The sequence below is a fragment of the Bufo bufo genome, chromosome 2, assembly GCF_905171765.1.
Source record: "Bufo bufo chromosome 2, aBufBuf1.1, whole genome shotgun sequence".
In the NCBI taxonomy this organism is placed as follows: Eukaryota; Metazoa; Chordata; class Amphibia; order Anura; family Bufonidae; genus Bufo; species Bufo bufo.
Genome location: NC_053390.1, coordinates 351281501 through 351306136, shown reverse-complemented (window position 1 = coordinate 351306136; position 24636 = coordinate 351281501). Strand labels below are relative to the sequence as shown.

The window sequence follows — 24636 nt, the reverse complement described above, 5'->3', positions numbered from 1 at the left end:
ACAGTCGCAAATGGCGACAAGACTAAAAAGTCTTGTCGCCATCTGCAAATTTTAAGGCGCATTGGCGACCGTTTTGGTCGCCATCTGGAGCCCTGGCATGGATCATGTCATCCATGCGCATGGGGCGCTCTGACGTCATTCTGGAGCGCCCCGGGAGCCGCACAGACGGTAAGTATACTGCTCCCCCGCTCCTACTATGGCAACCAGGACTTTAATAGCGTTCCGGGTGCCATAGTAACACTGAACGCATTTTGAAGACGGATGCGTCTTCAAATGCTTTCAGTTCACTTGCGTTTTTCCGGATCCGACGTGTAATTCCGGCAAGTGGAGTACACGCCGGATGCGGACAACGCAAGTGTGAAAGAGGCCAAATGAATAAATTACACATTTTTCGGAATCTTTGCACGCACCATGTTATACAGCAGGAGGAGCTGATCAGACTGATACATGGTGTTATGGGAAAACTGCACTACATTTTGTGATGACAGATTCTCTTTAAGGCTGGTTTCACATTACAATTTTGCCATCCATTTAACGTATACAAAAAACTAATAAGTTAAAGGATCCCTTAGACGGATCCCATACAGTAGCATCCATTTTAACAGGACTCTGCAGGGTATAAAAGCGTGGTATGCTACTCTTTTGTATCCTTTTTTCCCCAACGCATACGTTAAACAGATGGCAAAAACCATGATGTGAACCCTTCATCAAGTGTTTAAAACTTGTTCACAAATTTAAAAAAACGTCCTCTATTTTTATCCCTTCTTGACACACTTCAGATGAATTAGGCCTCCTGCACACGACCGTATGGTTTTGCAGTCCGTTTTAAATAGATCTGTTTTTCAGTTTTTTTTTTGTTTCAGTAGTGTTTCCGTTCCGCCGTTCCGTTTTTCCATTTGGTTTCCGTTTTGTGATCCATTTTTTGCGGATCGCAAACTGTAATGGAAGCATACAATTGTTTCAACAGTAAGTACATAAAAAAATTGGGCTAGGCATAAAATTTTCAATAGATGGTTCCGCAAAAACGGAACAGATACAGAAGACATACGGATGCATTCTGTTTTTTTTTTTACAAAACCATTGACTTGAATAGAGCCACGGAACGCGATTTGCGGAGTACCTTCCGTTGTTTTTGCGGACCCATAGAAGTAAATGGTTCCACATACGGACCGCAAAAAAACGGCACGGAGAAGGAAAAAAAAAATACGGTCATGTGCAGGAGGCCTTAAAGATGTAAAAAAGTTAAAAATATAGCATAAAGCTCTAAGACCTAAAGGATTTTCATTATGAATGTGATTCTAAGAATATGTTGATTAATTAAATTAATTCCATACATGGGTTTTTTTTGCAGCATGTGTTTATATTTCTTCAAGATTTAGTCAGATGAGTGGGAAAATTGTGTGTGAATATATCTAACATACCTAATTTTCTTTGGGGGGGCTTTTTTGTCTTGTAAAAAATGCCATGTAATGTGAGTGCTTTTCTAAGCATTATCCAGGGGAGGTGGTTTTTGTCACACACATTTTACTTCTGTATTTTTCAGCCTTTTTTTCCCCTATAGAGACATCTACAGGCTCATTTATGCAGTGGTTACAGTAGTTCCACATCAAAGCTTCCAGACATGTGGACTGCTGTGTTCAGGGTCCTCACAGTGGAAAGTCGTCCATTTTCCTTCAGAACTGTTATGAACAGAGTCACCGGTGCATTTATTCTCCTGGCTGACCATGCTGACAACGAAGCTCTGAAGGATCAAAAATCAATTCTCAACTCATCAGTCCTGTGGAGTCATTACTCCGGTAGGCTTTAGTCACAAGGCTGAATTGCAGCCTTGTGTCAGTGAAATATACTTTGTGCCATAGACAGGATAACAATAGGATCCTATCAGAAGAAAGGAGGGAAACATGCCAAAAAAGCTTTGGGAAAGGTTTCCTTGTATTCCTCTGTCAGGATACATTTCCCGTTTCTGGTGTTTAATAAACCGCATGCAACTGGGCAGTCTGAATGAATCCTAATGCCTCATTCACACATCAGTGATTGGTAAGTGATTTCCGATCAGTGATTGTGAGCCAAAACCAGGATTGGAGCCTCCACAGAGATAAGGTATAAGGTAAAGATCTGCACCTGTTCTGTGTTTAGAGCCGCACCTGGTGTTGGCTTAAAATCACTGAAGGAAATCACTGACCAAAATTAGAGCAGAATTATATTGAGCTTAGCATTTATTTTTAGGTTTTTAGGTAGAAGTGGACCAAGACCCCCAACATTACTAGTAAAGTGGTCCGGAATCCCCTGTTCTTCCTCAATACAGTCGTGAGTGAGGATGGGTGACCACTGCTCCATTCACTTCTACGGGACTGAGGGAGATAGCCAAGCACCGTACATGGTACTCACAAATAAGTCAATACACACAGGGGACTCAGGGGTCCCTGTTCTTGTGATGAGCAGGGCTCCCCATGGTCGTACCACCAGTAATCATAATTTATCACCTATCTTGTGGGTAGGTGATCAATGTTTATGGGAAGACCTGAGTGAGAATACGCAGATGTTTCTGTAACTTCCAAAGAGTTGAATGGCACATGTTCGCAACCACCTTTCCATACATTTCCCCATCATGGTTATGTTGGTGAAGAGCAACCTAGTGACACATGGCTGTACTAGTAATCGAAAGGGTCTCAGTGGTGAGGCACACCAGAGTAACTGGAGGATACGAAGGTAATAAGCATATACTTAGATGACAGTCTCTGTATCATATGTGCACCTAGGGGTCACCAATAAAATTATTCCAACATAAACTCCAATGTACTGTAACTCAATGCAGAATCTGTATGACCATTAGATGAGAACATATGCCATGCCAGGGAAGGCCACACCCAAATTACAATTTAAAGCATGGTTCCCCAATGCAGATATGTGTGAATTAGTGACATTATCAGGTAATAATGTCAACAATGATAGAAGAGACTTTTATTGATATGTCACCTGGTGGCACTGATTATACATTCATAACCGTGGTCAATCTGCTTGCATTATAATTGGCAGCAGTCCCGAGAAATGTGTAGGAAGGGGGCAGGAGCAGACATAAAGGGATCGGAAGGGTGGGGCTTAAAAATCCCCCAAAATCTTGAAATCTATTGGTGACTATAAATCATTTTGTTCTACCTCAGAGGCTAATGTGACCTCAACAAGTAGAGGTGTTATCTATTGGGAACAAGTTTGTGGAAGGTCTGGTTAGACTAAGGCTAGGTTCACACCTGAGCGTTTTACAGCGCGTTCCTACGCGCTGTAAAACGCTCAACAGGCAAAAACCAATGTTTCCCTATGGGCATGGTTCTCACCTGAGCGTTTTACAGCACGTACGAACGCGCTGTAAAACGCCCTACGCCCCAAGAAGTACAGGAGCTTCTCTGGGGCGTATTGTCGCTCATAACACCTCTGTTTTTCATTGTACGCCTCTGTGGTCAATAGCAAGAACACGCGTAGGACGCGCGTTTCCAAAATAAAAAAAGCCCCAAAATACGCCTCAAAAACGCCCGATAAAAACGCCTGTAAACAGCGCTTATCGAATACGCTCAGGTGTGAACCCAGCCTTAGTCTTATGCACTCTTTCAGCTCGACTGGATGAGATGCTGGATTCTTTTTCCATCACTGCAGTCAATAAACCCAGATGACAACTGGATATTTAATCTGTAAATTATCTTCTAGATTTCATTTCTGTCATTTTTGGGCACTGCGTATGCAGTAGTTTTCAGACAACAGACTGTGATATTAAACCATCAGTCTAGTTTTAGCTACAATATAGCACCCTATAATATTTGAAATGACTGCTTTTAAATTAGAACGTGTTTCCCAGTTTCACATTTTTTATATTTATTCTTCAGGTACTTTAATTCATCATGGTGGTTGCGGAGAACATCAATCGCAGAAACAAGGCAAGTGGTAAAATTAGACTACGGTCTGTCCTGCATGCGTAACCGACAGGTCTACACTTCTATTTCAGCCATAGCTATTTCTCACCAGAGCTGCAGCATAATAGACAGCGCTAGAGGCTTGTGAACAAAAGCTAATAATAAACCAAGCTAATTATTCAGATCTCCATGAGCATCTTCGTAAAAATAATCTCAAGGGAAAGCAGTGGTGCTATGAAGCCTTGAGCGCTCAGTGCTCATTTCAAGTCAGAACTTGCAGGTTCTAAATAAGAGAACTATGTATGGATGGAACAGCGGTTACCTGGGTAAAATATGTCCTTCAAGAATATTGTAGTTTTAATTTACTTTTAGGTTTAGAATAAGTTTATGTATTATTTCAGCCAAAAAATAGATAGGAAAGCTTTATGCTTCTTCTTGGATTCATACACAGTTTGGCTGCATGTTAGAGTCCCAATGGGTCTTTACTAATCTGTACCATACTCTCCCCCAGAACCTTTCAGGGGAGAATATACACGTATCTATAATATGACATGCATTGGAGCACGCTACAGTTTTTTTCTCATATCATTTTGTGATAAATAGCCTCTATATATCTCCGTATGAAATCAGAAGAACACAGATGTACACTATGGCCCCACAGTAGTCTATGGGCGCCATGCTACAAATCTGTACAACATAAAATCATCATAAAGCCATGTGCTGGAGGGTCATTCATCCTCCAGTTCTAGGAAATGTTTAATGACTAGAGACAATGTACGTGTACAACACTCACAATCCCATTCTGTACACTGAAGCCCAGCTGGTATCTGAGGTCAGGTCTTCGTATTAAGACAGTTGTAACTGGAGGACATCTCACAATATTCAGCTTCACTCTAGCCTGGTTCTTCAAGCCCTAAAATGAATGCAATAAGTAAGTATGTACATACACAGCTAAACAGACAATGGCTTAGTGTAGCATATGGCTAGAGAGCCATTTATGGCATATTCTATGGCCATCCAATAAATGCCCAGAATGAAGAATCCCCTTTATTTTACCTTTATTATGCTCTGACAAGTGGACAGTGGTAAACCAACCAAACTGGTGCCATTGATAGACATTATTTGATCCCCAATATTCAATTTCCCTGACTTCTCAGCAGGCCCTCCGTGCATCATATTAGCAATAATAACTGTAGGCAGAATGGAGCCCCAACCAGATTCTACAATCACTACACCAAGGATTTCACCCTTCTGTTTTTCTATAAAAACCTGGAAGACAAAGTGAAACAACAAGGTTTTAGAATATCAGTATTATACTAATGTATCTAATATGTAGGCAAAAGAGAAAACCGTAGCATGCTACAGTTTTATCTCCGGCGAAAAAAACTTAAGACTTGCCTGAATGCCAGCATTTTTTTCCACAGGAATGTATTAGTGCCAGATCCGGCATTCAAAATAGCGGAATGCCGGATCCGTCCTTCCGAAAAAAAAAGGTGAAAAAAAAAATGCCGGATGACACCGAAAAGACGGATCCAGCATTTCAATGCATTTTTTTGACTGATCAGGCATTTTTAAGACTGATCAGGATCCTGATCAGTCTTACTAATGCCATAAGTTGGCATACGGTGACGGTGACGGAACTGCTTGCCGGATCACTCTGCCGCAAGTGTGAAAGTACCCTAAATTACAATGTACTGCGGATATGATCCAAGCACTTATAAAGACTGATATATGAAGTATATAGCATCAATGTAAAGAAGAAGAAGACATATGGTAAAAAGAAAGAATACCCTAGGGCGCTATCCAGAGATGAAAATGTGCAATTACTGTCATTTTTACAAATGTATCACCCATTACTATTCATTTATACAGACCAGGATATAGATAGATATTAGATACTAGGTAGATAGATAGATTATAATCATTATTATTTACTATTATAGCGCCATTCATTCGATGGTGCTCTCCATATGATAAGGGTGTACATACATGATAAAAAAAAACTAATACAATAAGCATGATTAAGACAAGTTACAAACTGGTACAGACGGAGAGAGGACCCTGCCTGTGAGGGCTTACAATCTACAAGGGATGGGAGAAGGATACAGTAGGTTAGGGTAAAGCTGGTTGTACAGTGTTATATTGGCAGCAGGGTTACTGTAGGTTGTAGGCTTGTCTGAAGAGGTGGGTTTTCAGTTTTTGAAGGTTTCCACGGTAGGTGAACGTCTGATATGTTGGGGTAGAGAGTTTCAGAGTACGAAGGCTGCACCAGAGAAATCTTAGAGGCGATTGTGGCAAGAGGAGATAGGAGGAGAGTAGAGAAGGAGGTCTTGTGAGGATTGGAGATTGCGTGTAGGAAGTTATTGGGAGATCAGGTCACAGATGTATGGTCGGGATAGGTTGTGGACGGCTTTGTATGTTATAGTGTTTTGTACTGGATTCTCTGGGCAACGGGGAGCTAGTGAAGGGATTAGCAGAGGGAAGAGACAGGAGACTAATGGGGCTAGAGGTGGATTAGTCGAGCAGCAGAGTTGAGGATAGATTGGAGGAAGTGTTAGATGGGAGGCCACAGAGGAGGATGAGGGCATGTGGAAACATTTTTGCAGACTCCTGGTTGAGGAATGTGCGGACCAGAATTATATTTTTGTGTTGGAGGCAGCATAAGGTGGAACGGGCTTGGATGTGCGGTTTGAAGGACAGAGCAGAAGCGAAGGTCACCCCAAGATAGCGGACTTGGTTGACCAGGGAGAATGTGCAGCCATTGACTGTGATAGAAAGGTCGACTGAGGCTGATGGGGGAAAAATGATAAATTCTGTTTTAGCCATGTTAAGTTTCAGAAAGCGAGAGAAGAAGAAGGAGGCTATAGAGGATAGGCATTGTGGGATTCTAGATAGTAGGATGGTGATATCTGGAGCAGAGAGGTAAATTTGCTGGTCATCAGCACAGAAGTGATACTGAAAGCCATGAGACTCTATAAGCTGTCCAAGGCCGAAGGTGTAGTTTGAGAAGAGCAGGGATCGTAGGACAGAGCTTTGAGGGACATAGACAGAGAGGGAACAAGGCGAGGAGGTGTTGCGTTTAGTGTAAGACACTAAATGTCTGGTCTGTAAGGTATGATGTGATCCAAGAGAGGGACAAGCCCGTGACGCCAAGAGATGAGAGAGTTTGTAGCAGAAGAGAGTGGTCAACTGTGTCAAAGGCAGAGGACAGGTTAAGAAGAAGGAGGACAGAGTAATGGTGTTTGGCTTTGGCCATTAGCAAGTCGTTGGTGACTTTGGTAAGGGCAGTTTCAGTAGAGTGGTGGGGTCGAAAGCCAGATTGTAGAGGTCAAATAGTGCTCAGTTGAATCCAAACCTCTGGTCAGACAATTAAGCCTGGCAAGTGTCACACAGTCATGACAAAACAAAAAAGCATGTTATATCCTTTCTAGGGACTGTGGGGTACTATAGGAAGTTCATTCCTAACTATAGCACCCTTGCTAAAGCTTTAACTGACCTCACCAGAAGAAACTGCCTCAAATAGTCAATTAGACTGCACACTGTGAGTGTTTTCTGTCAGCTCTGAAGTCTGCCTCTGCCAGCTCTCCAGTCTTGCAAAGTATGGATTTTACCTGCTAATTTGTGGTGCCTATAGCTTAGGTAGGTAAATATGGAAGGGGAGGAACATCCAATCATATACTTGAGCAAGAAACTTCTACCGATGGAGGTAATAGTTGGATAGAATAAGATAGATAGATAGATAGATTTGCAGAAAGCCTGACTTATTTTCAGGTTTACAAGAGGTAAGCAGGGCACACAATAGATCACAATACTTACATCTTTGCAGTTCTCTGACTTGGAGAAGTGGATGAGGTCATCATTGTACATGTCCTGGGTATTGAGTAAATCACTGTATTCCTTCTGGCTCAGATCTTCTGGGTTAATGCCATTAGCTCGCAGGAATTCCTGGTAAGCAACACTGAATGCCTGACCTATAGACTGAGCGATAAGCTGGGCCTGCACATAGAGAGAACATGGATAGAAAATAAAACACAGAATCATAAATATCCTAATATATATATTATTTAAAGTTATAATTTTCAACCTGAAATCAGTTGAGGTACATTTATAGGGAATCTGTTACCAGGTTTATGGTGTCCTAACTAAGGACAACATAAACTAGTGACAGATGCTCTTAGCAAAATGCTGGGTCACTTTCTTTAATTGACCCAGCCATTTTTCTAAAATCGTGTGCTAAACATCTCCAGCGCATGCCAATGAGTCCTCATATTCATAAGCTCACGGCTCTCCCCGCCCACCTGTTGGATGACCTGGCAATTTTGGCTGGACTGTCCGACCATCTAATGTGTTCAGGTGCCTCCTGAATCTCCCCTGATGGCAAATGTTACATGAGAAAATGATTAGGGAAGTTGGATTTCAAAATGCCCAACATTTTTGTTCTCAAGGGAGATAAATTGCCACCACAGGTGTCTAGCAGCAGTTTATTCCCTCTCCTTATTGGGTATACATGCACTCTCAGCCAAGCCAAGCATGCATGTGTATGGGGAATCATGAGGAACAGCAAACGTGAACGAGTTTGTGGTGGACAACTATCTAATTAGTATGACTGACCTTAGGATAGGACAGGGATGGGCAAACTGCGGCTCTCCAGCTGTTGTAAAACTACAACTCCCAGTATGCCCAGTCTGCCTACAGCAGGGCATGATGGGATTTGTAGTTTTACAACAGCTGGAGAGCCGCAGTTTGCCCATCCCTGGGATAGAACATCAATTTATGAACGGATGAGCAGAATGAAGTGGTAGTGGTGCAGCGATATTAGTTTGGCAGTGCACGGTACTGCAAACCAAAACCGTTACATATGTGCTAGAATTTATACATTTTCACCAATATGAATATGGACATTTTCTACTCTCCCAGGCGGAAAAAAAATAGTAGTCAAGCTTTCCATCATATTATATATAACTCATGGCTTCTGTCACTCATGTCAATAGGTTCTAAAGAGACCATAAAGGAGGACTATATCAAACCAAACCAGACACCTAATATAACTGCAAAGTAAGTAATAGCACACACTTATGTATATAGGATGGGCACAATTCCCTTGTGTGCCTAATTAGCATCCATCTTTAGGAAGTGCCTGCAAACAGTCTGCAGACAAGGGAACAATCAGTGACCAAGTATGACCTGCTGGCAAGGTCATCCAGCATCTATTTGGGCCGTCCATACCCTGTTCTAATTACAGCCGTGTCACTGCTCGGCGCTCCTGCTGGGGTGTCACGTTGGCTGAACACAGGCGAAAAAGCATCAGCTCAGAAAATAACAGCATCCAAAAAAGCTAAAAGAAATTGTGCTACGACATTCCCAAGTGGTGGCATGCGAAACATAATAAAATTGCAATCCATTTACATAGCAACATAATACTTTGAGTAACTGAGCTAATAGAGGCTGACATTCATGTCATTAATTTCCACAGCCCTTCCAAGGGAAAAAGATGAAACATGGGAATGGAAATGTTCATGGCCGGATATACCGCAGTGATCGAGGACGAAATTAAACCCACACAAGTGTGAAAAATGAGCGCTAATTATACCGAGCCTAGCAATAAATGAAAATAAGGAATATTTATAGATGTACGCCTTATAGATATTATAATAGCTATATCACAGTCGCAGAGTTTAGACGACTAAAAACTAGGTCTCCGTTCTATGTGCTTCTCAGGGCTTGTTATTTCATGTTAATTAGGTTTGCTGCAATCTATAATTACTGTATTTTGTAAAGTATACGGGTATACGATAAATACATATGACTCTGCTGAAAGGGGGTCGTCTTCATAACCGAGCGTGTCCTGTCCTATAGTGGTAAAGCATATGCCATACTGTGGGCTCTGTAGACACAGCCATTACTTACTTGACTAGAGGGGCTTCAGTTAATAAATCTGTGTTGTTGCAGGTGAAATCCCTAAATCTGTATTTACGGATGTATTGGGATGTGTGATCACTGCCGCAATCTTTCGTCCTAATACAGATTGAGTGTTTCTGGGCAGCAGATCACAGTTCACACGGGACTATCTGCTGCTTAGACACAATGATTTTGTCGCATCAAGGTTACATCTTTACAGAGGGCAATTATTGGGAATCAGTGTTCATACAAACATTTGTTCACGATAATTGGCCTGTGTAAAGCAGCCTTAAAGGGGTATTCTCATCACAGACAATGGGGGCATATCGCTAGGATATGCCCCCATTGTCTGATAGGTGGGGGTCCCACCTCTGGGACTCGCACCTACGGCAAGAACGGAGCGGGTAAGGTGGTGGCCGGAGGACCCCGGTTTTCCCGGGATCTGGCCACCACCAAGAGCTCTCCCCATAGTAGTAAATGGGAGCACACCGCATTTGCGCGGCCACCGCTCCCATTCATTTCTATGGGGCCGACGGAAATAGCCGAGCCCCATGGAAATGAATGGAGGGCAGCTGCGCATTCGCCCTCCACTACCTTTCCCCGCTCCATTCTCGGTGTAGGTGCAGGTCCCAGAGGTGGAACCCACACCTATCAGACAATTATGGCATATCCTAGCGATATGCCCCCATTCCCTGTGATGGGAATACCCCTTTAAGGCCACCATCAGATGGGAGCCATATTTACTGTCAAGAATGGGATCAATTCCCAACAAATATCAGTCGACTAAATGGACATTATCTATGAACCTTTTCGACATACAATATGTATGTCTCACACATAGTAAGTGAGTAAATAAATAGTTCCACCTCTGCTGATGCAGTCCCTGATTTAGGACTAAATATTAAAAAAGTATTCCACCCAAAAACACTTATCTATCCCCAGTCACCCTTTTCCCCCAGCGGCACAACAGCAGCTAGCAGGAGTTTGAATGTAATGGCTATCGAGTGTATGACATGCTGCTCCGTTTAGCCAAGCAGCCTACCAGTGGATAAGTGATCCATGCTTTTTGGCTGGAATAGCATTTTAGAAAAACCTATAGGATTTTAAGATTGATGGATAGGTCAAAATATCTGATCAGTGGAGGTCTGACTCCCGGCACCCCTGCCAATCAGCTGTTTGAAGAGGCTGCGACTCTTCCTAGGTCATGGGACATCACAATCATCTTTTACTGAGTAGAACAGTTTCACAGTCTGACCTCCCGTAGGTGGGCAGGTTTACTGCACTTATGCCAATTTGAGTTAATTATGGCACAAATCTATGCCTGCTCGTAGCAGTTGTAGATGTGCTTTTCTGGCGCATGAACAGATAAACCTTGTATGACAACAATTGAATGTGTATCTCCTGGAGGGAGCAACCATAAGAAACCAAAATGGAGGCAGTCTTCTTGTAGTGCTATGCTGGCATCATATTGTATTTTAGACAATGTACATATAATTGGCATCGCTATGATCAGAAGAATTAGCAGATTTGTTTTCGTGGTACATATTATAGACTGAGCCAACTAATTTAGAAAATAATATGAAAATACTTCAAACAGGGATCTAGGTCTTCCCCAAATAATTATAGTAAGTTAGACTAGTAAGCTTAACTTCTGTTGTGGGGAAAATGTTTAAAGGACTCTTAAAGGGTTTTTGTCACCAGAATTAACCCTCTTAGGCTACTTTCACACTTGCGGCAGAGTGATCCAGTAAGCAGTTCTGTCGCCAAAACGTATGCCAACTGATTGCATTTTTCTGACTGATCAGGCCTTTTTAAGACTGATCAGGATCCTGATCAGTCTTAAAAATGCCTGATCAGTCAGAAAAATGCATTGAAATGCCGGATCAGTCTTTCCGGTGTCATCCGGAAAAACGGATCCGGCATTAATTTTTTTCACCTTTTTTTCGGTCTGCGCATGTTCCAGATTTTTGGCCGGAGATAAAACTGTAGCATGCTGCGTTATTATCTCCGTCCTGAACAGTCAAAACGACTGAGCTGAAGACCTCCTAATGCATCCTGAACAGATTGCTCTCCATTCAGAATGCATTAGGATAAAACTGATCAGTTCTTTTGCGGTATTGAGCCCCTAGGACGGAACTCTATGTCGGAAAAGAAAAACGCTAGTGTGAAAGTACCCTAATACTGGTGTATGAACTGCTCACGATTTTCATTGGAAACTGCAGTTAGTAAATGGAAACCAGCAGCCCCTCCTGATCTAGTTCTGCTCAGACATTGCTCCAGTATCAGTCTACTCAATCCTGATACGCAATGCGATTTGACATAGCACAGCAGCATAAATGTCTCCTCTTGCCTAGACTTTGACTACTTTACCTACAATGATTCAGTGTAAAAAATGGAGTTTCAGCATCTGAATATAAACCATGAGTGTTTCCATTCACTGACAGCAAGGGGTAATGTTTTTTTGCAATTTTGTTCTTTTTTTGTATTTCACTGCAAACCAGCTTTACTGCACCATCCGTGATGTTAAGATTGTTCATCAAGTATTATCAAGGGTCAGTGTCAACATAATTTTTAATGTTGCCCCTAATGTGTTTTTATCAACTATACATACCAATAAATAAAACAGGTGGTTTGTACTGTATATCAGTATTGTAATGCACATTAGTATATGTTAGTAATATACACTGCATGCCATGCTGACCGTGTATAATTCAGTTCTTAAGAAATGGTTAACATTAGCTGCTTAATGTGTTCACATGACACTTACGTCCTCAGACTCAAAGACGTGGCAGATCATCTTGTACTGTCTTTTTCCATCTTGGGACGGATGAGATGCCTCCACATTATCCTGAGAATTGCTGCGTGGCATTCGCCTGCGGGCCATCAGTACCACAATATTTCCAATATCAGCAATGTATGAAATGGTTCTCAAAGGGTGATCCATCATTGTCTCCTGCAGGGTGTAAACAGGAGAGACTTAAAATGAGTCTTGGCAAGACATAGACTCTGCCTTCTGAGACTACTGATACACAGACTAGAACCGTTTTCATTATTGGTCTCAATGTCAAAGATGACAATCACTTATAGTCAGCCACCAGGCATCCCCTAATACTTCTCTGAATAGCAAACAGACCAGAAAACCAAGCTTCTCCTCCAGGATCACTAACGGCAAGTGTCAAATAACCAGGGAGGCCGTTTCCTAACATTCGGCAAATGAAAGAGAAGATAGACATACTGATAACTCTGCTGCTGCTCCAATGATGTGGAGGGATTCAAATATAATAATCACCGCACCTATGAAACAAACTAGCTTAAAAGGGTTTTCTAAGATTTTATTTACTTATGACCTATCCTCTAGATGGGTCACCAGGATCGGATCGGTGGGGGGCCGTTTGAGTATGTACCGGTGCTCCTGTGAGCACCGCTGCCCTCTCGCAGCTTATCAAGCAGGGCGCCGTACATTGTATAGCGGCTGTACTTGCTATCGCGCTCAGCCCCATTCGCTTGAACGGGGCTGAGCTGCTCCGAGTGTCGTCACTCGGCCGAGGAAAAGAAGAGAGAAGCTTGCAGAGCTCAAACAGCTGATCACCGGTGGTCCTGGATGTCAGACCCCCACCAATCAGATACTGATGACCTATCCAGAGTATAGGTCATCAATAAAAAGAAAATCTCAGAAAACCCCTTTAAACATGTTCCTGTTTATAGTTCTTACTGTTTATGTGTCATCAGAAAATTACTTATTGTTAAAATCATGAACTATTGGTGTTTTTTAAATTTTCATGTCACTATCTACATCTATATGGATAAAATCTTGCAGTTTTCACACTGACCACTAGGCCTGATAATATGCTGACACTTCCTGTTTTTTAGAGCTCATCAGTCAGCAGTTATCTCAATAGCATTGCAGGATTACAATAAAAGGCAATTCCTCTCTGTAGATGACACAGGATCCACCATTCACCGTATGTGATGATTACAGCCTATATACTCCCCCTCCCTGCACAATGATCTCTGCACAGGTCCACAAGGCACATCTAGAACACTGTCCAATAGAAGCCAACGGGGGTAGACTTACTAATCCTATAGATGGTGTAAATTTAGACAGGGTATCTAGTCGTTCACCAAATTTATCCTCCAGCGTGGGGCATTTGTGATAACTCTGTTACAGGTCTAGACACCCTGTCTAAGCTTATGCAGTCAAAAAGATTAGAAAATCTGTCTCAATGAGGTCCCTCCCAGTCTATTGTGTCTAGGCCCATTGTGTCTCCTGTAAGCCATATCTCTAACTGCTGCCCACATAATCTGGTGCAGTGGGAAAGTGGCTTAGCTGCTCATTGCAACAAATCAGATTGATCCTTTCATTTTACAAACGAGCCCTGAAAGGTGGAATCTAATTGGTTGCTAAGGTCAAGTAATCAGTTGTTTTTTTTTTGCACTAGTCGTAATAAATCTCCCCCTATGTGTCAGTACAGGGTTTTAATACTAAAAATCTAACGGGTGACAAGGTTGCTTTAAGAATAGTTCAGAATTTCACATTTAAGCTGGCCATACACATAAAATAAAAGTACAGCAGACCATCAGCATGAGCAGCCAACGCTTTAACCTTCTGACTCTTCCGCTGGCACATGTCAGCAGAATGAGGAATTGGCATGTTGTTTGAACATGCCTGATCCTTTTTTCCTATAGAAGTTAAAGGGGTTGTGGAGGGATAAAGGATAGCTATCTGATCTATTGTGGTTTGACAACTCGGACTCCCACCTATCGTGAGAACAGGGGGGTCTGTTCCCCCAACTCAGTTGGCTGAACATGTGTGCTGCAGCTCCATTCATGCTCTATGAGACTACTGGAGATAGCCAAGGGCGGGTCTCTGGATAGGGGATAACTTTTAAACTTGGCTCAACCACTTTAAATTTGAATAGATGGTAGCGCTGTGGCAGCAGCTTATTCTCCTTTCCCCCATATTAAAATAAAAATGCGTGCTCGGAAGTAATATCGGCTGGAAGAACGAGCGTTCAGCCATGGGTTATTGCATATGTCTGCCCAACTTTAGGCAATACAGAGATATTTATTGCTATGGAAAAATTTTGTATTTTTTGCGAGATGCGTCTTGAAATCTTTAACACAATGTAACTATATGTACGGGCGGAAGTCAATTCAAAGCATTTACATTTTTTGCTGTGTCTGCTGACATGAAGACATGCTGACAGAGATAGGCTGGAGAAATATGAATTCCCGATACCTGCCCAATTCCATGTTCTAGAGACCAAGAGGTGTTCTCCAGGCTGGAACCTAAAAAGCCTACCTGTGAAGAGAAGACACCTTTGGGGTCATTTATCAAACTGGTGTAAAGTAGAACTGGCTTAGTTGCCCATAGCAACCAATCAGATTACACCTTTCATTTTCCAAAGGAGCTGTGAAAAATGAAAAGTGGAATCTGATTGGTTGCTATGGACAACTAAGCCAGTTCTACTTTACACCAGTTTGATAAATGACCCCATTTGAGTTGTATTTTTGCTCTGCCGATGTCTTGATACTGCATGGGATAAAGTGACCGCCCGACTGGGCTGCAGGCTCTTCCCCTGAGGTTGCGACTGGATGTGCTCCTCTTTCTTCCCATTCAGCTACATCTACATTATGCTACTGAACGAAAAAGGAAGAAACAGGAGCATGGCTGGTTGTGACATCAGAGGAAGAGCCCGCAGCCAGCCAGGCAGTTCTGTGATCCCAGCCGTAAATTGCGGAAATGTTGGAACAACTGAATAGTAAAAGAGTCTTCTCTCCACAGATTAGCTGAAAGGGGCTTGTTAGGTACCATGTAAAATTTTGCCCAGATTAAAGAAACGAGTCTGTAACTCCTGCTCCCCACCCTACAACTTAATAGACAGCTTTCTCTGAGTGTCTACAGAATGACAGCTATTCATCAATTCATGTGGAAAGCAGCAAAACGAATGCATCAATTTATATAAAACAATATAAATATCATATGCCGCACTCAAACACTCCAGTATGGTAGATGTGACAGAGACATTTCAAACTGGTTACTTCTCAAAGACTAAGGCCATACTGGCATATTAACTGACTTACCTTTAAGGTGAACATGTTTGTGGCTGGATTCACACATACAGTTTTTGATGCAGTTTTCATTGCAGTTTCAAGCCAAGCGGAAGTAGAACCTTCTTTTCTAGTTTTTGCGACTGACTGGATGCACTTCTAGCCACAAAAAACTGCATGTATGAATCCAGTCTTTGGGTATACATTCATGGCCATGAAATGAGTCTGAGGTAGAGTAACACATCAGTACCTTCTTTTACTGCATCAAATACATGAACGATACTATAAGAAAGCTCTCTCATGGCTTTTTCCTTTCCTGGCACTTCTCCACTGTTGGCAGCTTCCTTACCTGTGTATCCGCATTCAGAACTTTTATTCTTTGAGTCGAGATAAACAAGTCCACCTCAGTCATGGGCTGAGCTTCTCCTTCTGCGGCCTACAAAAACAGCCAGTCAAAAAGTGAAGACAAATCACACACCAACGCTGAGATGTTATACAGAGCAGACAAGACTGAACCGCAGACTCCAAAAAGAAGGTATAAAAAATCAAAATGTCCATTACTTTCACAAGCTGTCATGGTCTGGAATTGGGCATTTAATAGAGAACCCACATGATGCCAACCTCCAATTATACATATGGGCTTGTGCTGGTTAGGACTGCAGCGCTTCTCCTTCAAGAAGGGGCTGCATCTCCATTAAAGGGGTTCTCCCACAAGTAAATATACATTTATTCTCTTAGTTCTGGCAAAATGTTAACATTTTCTAACTGGAATTTTTTTAGATACTTTTGTTAGATACTTGATTAATTTTCTCTCAAAATGTCCACCTTGTGTGTCAGAGCTGGTGGTCATACAGGTCCAGTAGCTTAGTCTGTCCCCCAGTCTGACCACCAGGATCCTATACACAGGTAGGATAGTCATTTTTTGGTACTGTACAGGCCAGGCAATAGGAATCACGACATTAGAAGCGGTTTCTTCTAACCAGCACTGAACACGAGCCCACATTTACTAAGCATTGCTTTAAAACGCGCCAAAATGTGGTGCAATTTAGAGCATTATTGGCACCTGTAATTTTAGACCTATTTATGAATCAAATGCAACTTAAAGAAAAATCCACTGCACCGATTTTGACAGGAGGTGTGGTTCAGTCCAAAAGAATGTGGCATAAAGAGCATCAATTTGCAAAAAAGTTTTTGTGCACATTTTGGAGCATAGGAAGCCAACAAACAAGTCAGACAAAAGTCTAAGGCCCCATTCACACGTCCGCAAAAGGGTCCGCACCCGTTCATTCTCTATAGGCCCGGACGTGAAGCAGAGAGCACACTATATGCTCTCCGCTTCTGCATTTGCGAAGCGTGGCCCCGAACTTCCGGGTTTCGGCCCCGAACTTCCGGTCAGCAGCTCCGCAAAAGATAGAACATGTCCTATTCTTGTCCACAGACAAGAATAGGCATTTCTAGAGGGGGTGCCGGCCGGGTGTGTTACGGATCCGCAATTTGCGGGTCCGCAACACACAACGGACGTGTGAATGGATCCTTACTGCACCTCAAATGCATGTGATAAATGTAGTCCATCTTTAGACTGTCTACTTTTAAACACGTTAATGCTGGGTTAAGGTCACCGTTTATTTTTCAGTTTTTCTGAAGAACAGAAAAATAAAGAAAAAAAACGTATCATGTATGTTAAGCATCCGTTATCTATGCACACTTAGCATCCATTTTAGCCATTTCTGTCTGAGATCCTTTATTTTATGCATGCAGGACTTTTTTCGGTCTAAAATAATGGATTTCAGATGGAAATAGCTAAAACAGACACCAAATGTGCATAACTAAGCATAACGGAAGCTTAAAATACAGGATCTGATTTTTCTTTATTTTTTTGTCCTTCTGACGGATCAGAAGAACGGAAAAATAAACAGTGACCTGAACCGGGTATAGGTAAATGAGCCCCATTAGATGGACGACCAGAGAGGGATTATAAAAGACAGCATAGGGCGCCATATCTAGACAACAGGAGAATTTTTTTAATAAACTTATGTTTGAGGGATCTGATCTGTTAATCATGAAACAACCTCTTTAAGCAGCCTGTATTTTCTATATATGTAATACACTAGCATCTCATTAGCTTGTTAGGCTATGGTTACCAGCAGCAAGCAAGAAAATCTAATGTTTTTTCACATTGCAATTGTATATCATGTCACACTGTGCCACTGTTCTGGTAACTGGTTTACTAGCGCATGGAGGGTGCAACAGTCAGGTCCAGTGCACTGTATGCAATGTGTAAATCATCACTAACATGGAAAATAAAAAAAATCGTCCTGGAGTTTTTGTAAACTCTATTATGGGCATCTCACCACATAAGGGCTCATGCACATGACCGTATTTATTTTGAGGTCCGCAAAACACGGATCCGCAAAAAAAAAAAAAGCATACGGACACGGAATGCACATGGAGTCATTTCCGTTTTTTTTCAAGTCCCATTGAAGTGAATGGGTCCGCATACTGACCTGTAAAAAAAAAAAAAAAATGGAACAAAAGCAGAAAAAAAATACATTTGTGTGCATGATCCCTAATACTGAGGCGGCTGCGGTGGGATCCTCGACCCACAAGAAACCAAACAGTCAACGCTAACAACAAGCTGGCTCTCTAACCACCTCAGCTGTCTGGAACGTAAAAAACATTGTATATTAGGAGATACCTAATCTGCATCAGAACACTAGTAGCCAGTACAAACAGATAACATAAAGTGCTCGTTCACCACATTATAAAAGCAACTAAAACTATGCCAATAAAAAAAAAAATAATAATCAAAAATACTAATAAAATAGAATCCTGGCCAGAGTGACTACATGTGTGTCGTCTATGGGGCCCTTGTGGTATAGGACTATTAATTACTGGATGTACTTCACAGTAAATTGTGAATTTTGTCCACTCTATCAACAGTGAAGGATAACCCGTCTCCTCTCCTGGCAGGTCTGTTCTACGTGTATAACAATTCTGAAAAATTCATTCTTACTACTCTATCTTGTCCCAAACTTCTATTATTCCTGCTAGAAGCTTATAAATGAACTGCCAGCAGTCTGCAATTAAGGTCCAGATGGGTGCTACCAGTAGGGAGTGGGTCCCTGCACAGTCTGACACTGCCAGTACTTGATTGGATGGTATTAGACTGTGCAGGGAGTGGGACACACCCCAACTGGTAACACACAGCTGGACATTTATTTCAGGCTGCTGGCAATTCATTTATACATTTATGGTCCTTTCATCTGCATATATCTCATATGTCCACTTGCTGCAGATCTCCATGAATAAATACGGCGTGTGAATGTTACGCATATGTTACTGATGGCGTTACCCATCCCAGTGTTGCGAAACCAACCTCGCCACTGGGTTTTGGAGGGGACTGGGTACTAGCCTCTTGCCCCAGGATTATGGGCCCTCTCATCAGCCCATGCAAAACCTAAACCCCCATGGCGATTTGACTGTGTTTGTGGCATCTGAGCGCTCAGATCGAAGCTATATGGGGACATGTGGGGTTTTGAGATGTGTGACAGAATCATCTGTCTGTGTAATTGTATGGTACGTTATGTGAGGGTACCCAGTTAGCTCATTTTATTGTATTCATGTTGTCTAAGTGCCATTCACCTAATAATATGCACTCAGACTTGAGCTGTCTGGGAATGTGTTAAATGTCTATGTGTAATGTAAAGGGTGGGACATTGTATGTTTGAGTAAGTGATGCCTGTTCCATTGTCTCTCTGTGTGTATTGGCGATGTCCTTTGTCCTGAGAGATATTTGAATTACTTCTTGGTTGTCTCCAGAACAGAGGATATTGTGTATTCGTCTGTCTGTGATGATTGCATCAACCCAGTGTGAGGTAATTCTATCACGGACATAGGGGAGGATTTTGTGTGGGAGTGTCTGAGTGCATTGTAAGTGGTTATTGGCTGTTTTTACAAAACCCTGGGGTGGTAACTTTGTTGGAAGATGTGTATAAAATGCTTGTGTGTAAAAATAAAGAGAGTTCCTGTTTTATACCTTCATGAAGTCTTGGCTCATGTTTGGCTCATGGGATAACTACACTCTTGGGGATTGCTATATCACAATACTCCCCTGAGTATAAGCTCTTGTAAGAGCTTGCTCCTGGTTCCTGTCTCTGGATTTAGGAGAGGTTCACCCACTGGAAGCTGAAGCCCAGTCTTGGGTCCAGCGTGGGTGGAGGACGGTGAGACCCCAACCAAGCTGCGGCGGTTCGTGGGGTCTGCAGTGCTGACGGTGTCGAGTGGAGTGCTTGTAGTCCTCTGGAAGTACAAGGAGCATCTATCGACGGAGGTACCCGGTCGGGGTGCTAGGCGTTCCGTTACACCCAGTAACGCAGGTCCTATCATCAGTGGGTGAGTCTCTCGCATTTATATACTGTGCAGCATTGCAGCCTATATTTAGGACATCAGGTCACGCCATATATCTTTGGGATTTAGACGGTATACATATTAGCCACAGGTATTTTACACTATAATGTGTCTTCTATAAGGACTCTTGCATCGTGGGTAGTATTGCTAACTGTTGTCCTTTTCATGTCATCCACCATTGAGGGCTCACCTTTATAATGTAACCGATTAATTTTTGATTGTACATGCATTTACTTGGATTTAGTGACCTGTAAGTTGCTGGGATGGTGTTTTTCTCTGTTCCCTACCCTCCTTTTTAATGGTATTATATACATTATTTATTATGTAATAATGAAGTACTTTTTTCATAAATTGGATGTTTATGAGCTTTAGTTTTTCTAGTTTTTTGCCTCATTTAGTGAGCTCTTCCTGGTTACATGTATGCTGGGGAGTCCCTATGTATAGCTATAATACTTCAGTGGTTACTTTTTTGGCAGGGACACCCATGGTCGAATCTGTTTTGTAATATTAAATCACAGGGACTAACGGTTAATATTAATACCTGTGACCTCTACACAAAATAACAAAGGAGCAGATATACTAATCCTGCAGATAGTGTCAATTTAGGCAGTCTAGACCTGCACAAAGAAAATATTCACAAAGTAGTCAGTAGGTTTCTCCTAATATACAATATTTTTATACCGTCCCAACAGCTGATTGGATAGAGCACCGGTTCATTGTCTATTTTTTCAAAAACTCTGCTTAACCATTTTTATTTTTTAGTCTTAAAGGGCATCTGTCAGCAGATTTGTACCTATGAAACTGGCTGACCGTTTACATGTGAGCCTGGCAGCTGAAGGCAACTGTGTTGGACCCATGTCATATGTGCCCACATTACTAAGGAAAATTATGTTTTATTATGTGCAAATGAGCCTCACCATTACTCCTAGAGGCTCTGCTCTCTCTGCAACTGCCACGTCTTCTGCGCTTTGATTGACAGAGCCAGGCAGTGAAAACATCATCATGCCAGGCCTTGTAAGTGCAGAGGAAGTGGCAGTTGCAGAGAGAGCTGAGTCTCTAGGTGTAATAATGGCAACGCCCCCATTGCTCCTAGAGGCTCATTTGCATATATTAACATGATTTTTCTCAGCAATGCGGGCACATATGTACATGGGATCAACACAGATGCCTTCAGCTTCCGAGCGCACATGTAACAGGTCAGCTAATTTCATAGGTACAAAACTGCTGACAGATGCCCTTTAAGCAACTCTGCAATATAGTTACAGACAAAGTAGTGATGCATAACCGGGTAGATTTATCGTTCTTAGAGCATGGAAAAATAGGAGCTGTAATGGCTGCCCATTCCCATTTCCTATGTCATTTCTTTTTTTTTTAAATTAGTGAGGTTGTATCTAATGAAACCCAGGTACTGTATGCATGACCACAATAGGTATGAACGTCTTAATGGTCAGTGGTTAATGGTTATAGTTTAAGAAATGAAATGTTTATGTTAAAAGAGAGGATAGCTTTCACAGAAAAGATGACACATCAAGATAGGAAAATGCAAGCTAAGACAAAAAAAAAACTAAAATAAAATAACAAGCATAACAACAAAGTGATGAGATTGTACTGCACCTTCTTCCTGCTTTTGGCTAATTTCTGGGCCATCTGCTTAGCATGAAATAAACAGAGACAGGAATATGGTTAGAGAATAGGTTACCGATTCTGCTTCTCTTCAGGGGAGTATAGGAGGCAGCTACTGACAATGTAAGACAGAACTGGAGAGGCTAGCATTACCAGCTACGGTGCATTGGGTGGGATGACATATGGCTTGCTGCTCATTTTTAACGTATTTCACAGTTGTGCCGGCTTCTTTATAGCTATCTGCCATATATAGTACGTGTTGCAAATAAAACTCAGATGTCTTCACATCTTTAGAATCCACAGAAATGAGAAAGAAAACTGGTCTGTATGAAACATGAACTTAACGGTAATGAAAACAACTCATATTAAGATGTGGATGTAGCATTGTTAAAATAATGAAGATGGAGGGAATGTAACCCTTCATCCCTAATCTATCATCTCACCAATGGGTAACTAATCAGTAGTAATGCAGTTGTCTTAAAGGGGTTGTCTCACCAGAGACATTGGTAGCATATCTCTAGAAAATACGCCACCAATGCTCAACTGGTGTCAGTGTCTCCACTGTGACCTCTGTCAGTCACTAGAACAAACAGGATGCAGCGTTAGGAAAGCATCGCCCCACTTAACCTCCTTCCGACTCCAATCAGCTGCCACTTCTCTTGTGATTTACAGGAGATAAAGAAATAGGACCATCAATGATCGGACGGTGGTGCCATCCTCTGTGAGACATCTCCTTTAATGGTGTTGTCCAAGATGTTGCCAGGCAAGGTGCAGGGATTTTAAAAAAAAGACTCACCTGTAACAAGGCCTCCATTTCCAGCAACGAGCTCCCTTCTCCTCCACTTCTGGTCCCCACTGTACTGGAATTTTGATGTGCCACATGTTACCGCTGCCAAACCGTTCACTGCCTCAGCGGTAACGTGCAAAATACATTAACTGGGCAGCAATGAGTGTAGATGGAACATTACACTACTGGTCTAGGAGGACCTGAAGCAGAGGAGAAGGTAGCTCGGTGTGGGAACCGGAGCCCCAGTGATAGGAGAGGGTTTTTTTTTAAATTCCCAAACCCTGCCTGGTAATAGGGCAAAGGGGTTCCCAGTCTCGGAGAACCCTTTTATATGTTTAATTAAATATTAATTCCACCTTCAGATAACTAATAATACTTTATATCCATCATGCTCAATGTTAGAGCCATCCTTAAATAAGACCAGCTACAACTAACAGGAAGAGTGCCATTACCCACACAAGTAATAATGTAACAGAGATCTACAGACACAACATTACTGATAATGTAAATGTCAAAAGATGGTCAACTCCTTTAATGCAAGACTGAAGTTTCTGTCCGCAGTATTTTCTGCATGCTCACAAAAAACCTTGGAAAGAATAAGGTGTTAATTTACTCCTGATCAATTCCATTTATGTCTGGCAGATGTCTTAAGGCGATATGGCTTTTCTAGGGAGGCAAGCTTATCATGACTGGCTTCAGAGCAAATAAGGAGGGCACCTGCTGCAGCCAGTTGCCTTACAGCCATAGTCCAGTTCTGCCTGATGTTGAGCAGAAGGGATGAAAATTTCTTAAACTTTTTTTGTAATATGAGATAGGATCAAACGACAGGATAATCATAAGGGACTGCTGAGATTTTTTGGTATATATTTTCTACACTCTGTGCTCTTTCTAACTGATTCATGTTATTTTTCTGTTTCCTAATTAGACTGTGGGAAGATGAATCGCAGACGTTTGAGTACAGAGCATTGGGGGATAACAGTACTCTTTAAACATAATAAGTGACAAGACGTTTAACCCCTTACCTTAATCCGACTAACTGCTTCTTGGGCTTGCATCATGCGCACATTCTTAGATGGAGTTTTGTCAGACAGTAGCTGAGTGGAGCCAAGGTAATTGGCAGCAAATATTATGCCATCAATTAAATCTTCTGGATCACAGGGTCCAGGGACTGGGAGAAAATATATATACACTTAAAATCCAGCATTAGACATAAAAAAATGAGCAAGCAAAGAAAAGAAAGTTTTGCTTCTGGAGCCACCAGTTGTAAAGGTGCTATCCAATAAGTCAATGTTCAACCTTTTAAACAGGGCTTGAGAGATAACGTAGGATGATAGCCAAGCCAGTTTCAGGATGACTGCCCCCTCATTAGTGCAGAGCAGAGAATACTGGCTTACTTGGGTGAGAGGCTACGGTCGGGAACCTGGGGTATACTAGTGCTCCTTGTGGCGAGAGCCTAGCAGATGTAAGGAGTCCGATAGGCCATGCAATGCTCCTCTGGGAAAAACATCTGCAAATTAGCTCTCTTTCCAAAAAAGAAACCAGTGCCTCTAGTGCTATCAGTTGGACGGTAGCTATCATAGGCCAGTGTTCGACCTTTTAAACATTGGGACATACGTTATTAGTTATACTTAGGCATCATGGTATCTTGCAGATGCCAAAAGAAAGTGTTTTTCTTTCATGATGCCTTCTAAAAATGTTCTACATATGGTATCTTGTATGCTTTAGATGCCTTTCAAGGCATTTTATTTTTTATTTAGATTGGACTAAAATGTTTTTATTAAGAAATTGCCATGTTTGACTTCTAAGTTTCACAGTACACGCAGCTGAATGCTGTTGTGATAAATCCATCAGACTGGCTATCTGACAGCTTCAGTCCCTCTCTCTCTCTCCTCTTCTGAACTATCTAAATCAATAAAATAAAATAAAAATACAAGAGGTGTCCACAGCTTTTCAATATTTTACAGTATG

At 41.9% G+C, this 24636-nt stretch overlaps 1 protein-coding gene across 3 annotated transcripts in view; it reads right to left on the bottom strand.

Annotated features, from left to right (window-relative positions):
* Nucleotides 1–24636, bottom strand: part of APBA1 (amyloid beta precursor protein binding family A member 1) — a 180111-nt gene that overhangs the window by 17375 nt on the left and 138100 nt on the right. Inside the window, exons 4-10 of one of the 3 annotated variants that reach the window (XR_005776236.1) lie at nucleotides 23691–23836; nucleotides 21873–21905; nucleotides 16201–16287; nucleotides 12568–12753; nucleotides 7719–7898; nucleotides 4959–5171; nucleotides 4696–4815 (exon numbers count right to left, since the gene is read on the bottom strand). Coding sequence is in view for 1 of the 3 variants with exons in the window: in XM_040417091.1 (XP_040273025.1) it covers nucleotides 4696–4815; nucleotides 4959–5171; nucleotides 7719–7898; nucleotides 12568–12753; nucleotides 16201–16287; nucleotides 21873–21908; nucleotides 23691–23836 (968 nt within the window). In the remaining 2 variants the exon portion in view is untranslated. Of the gene's footprint in view, nucleotides 1–4695; nucleotides 4816–4958; nucleotides 5172–7718; nucleotides 7899–12567; nucleotides 12754–16200; nucleotides 16288–21872; nucleotides 21909–23690; nucleotides 23837–24636 lie in introns of all 3 variants that reach the window. The other 2 variants (XM_040417091.1, XR_005776237.1) reach the window with 2 other exon arrangements.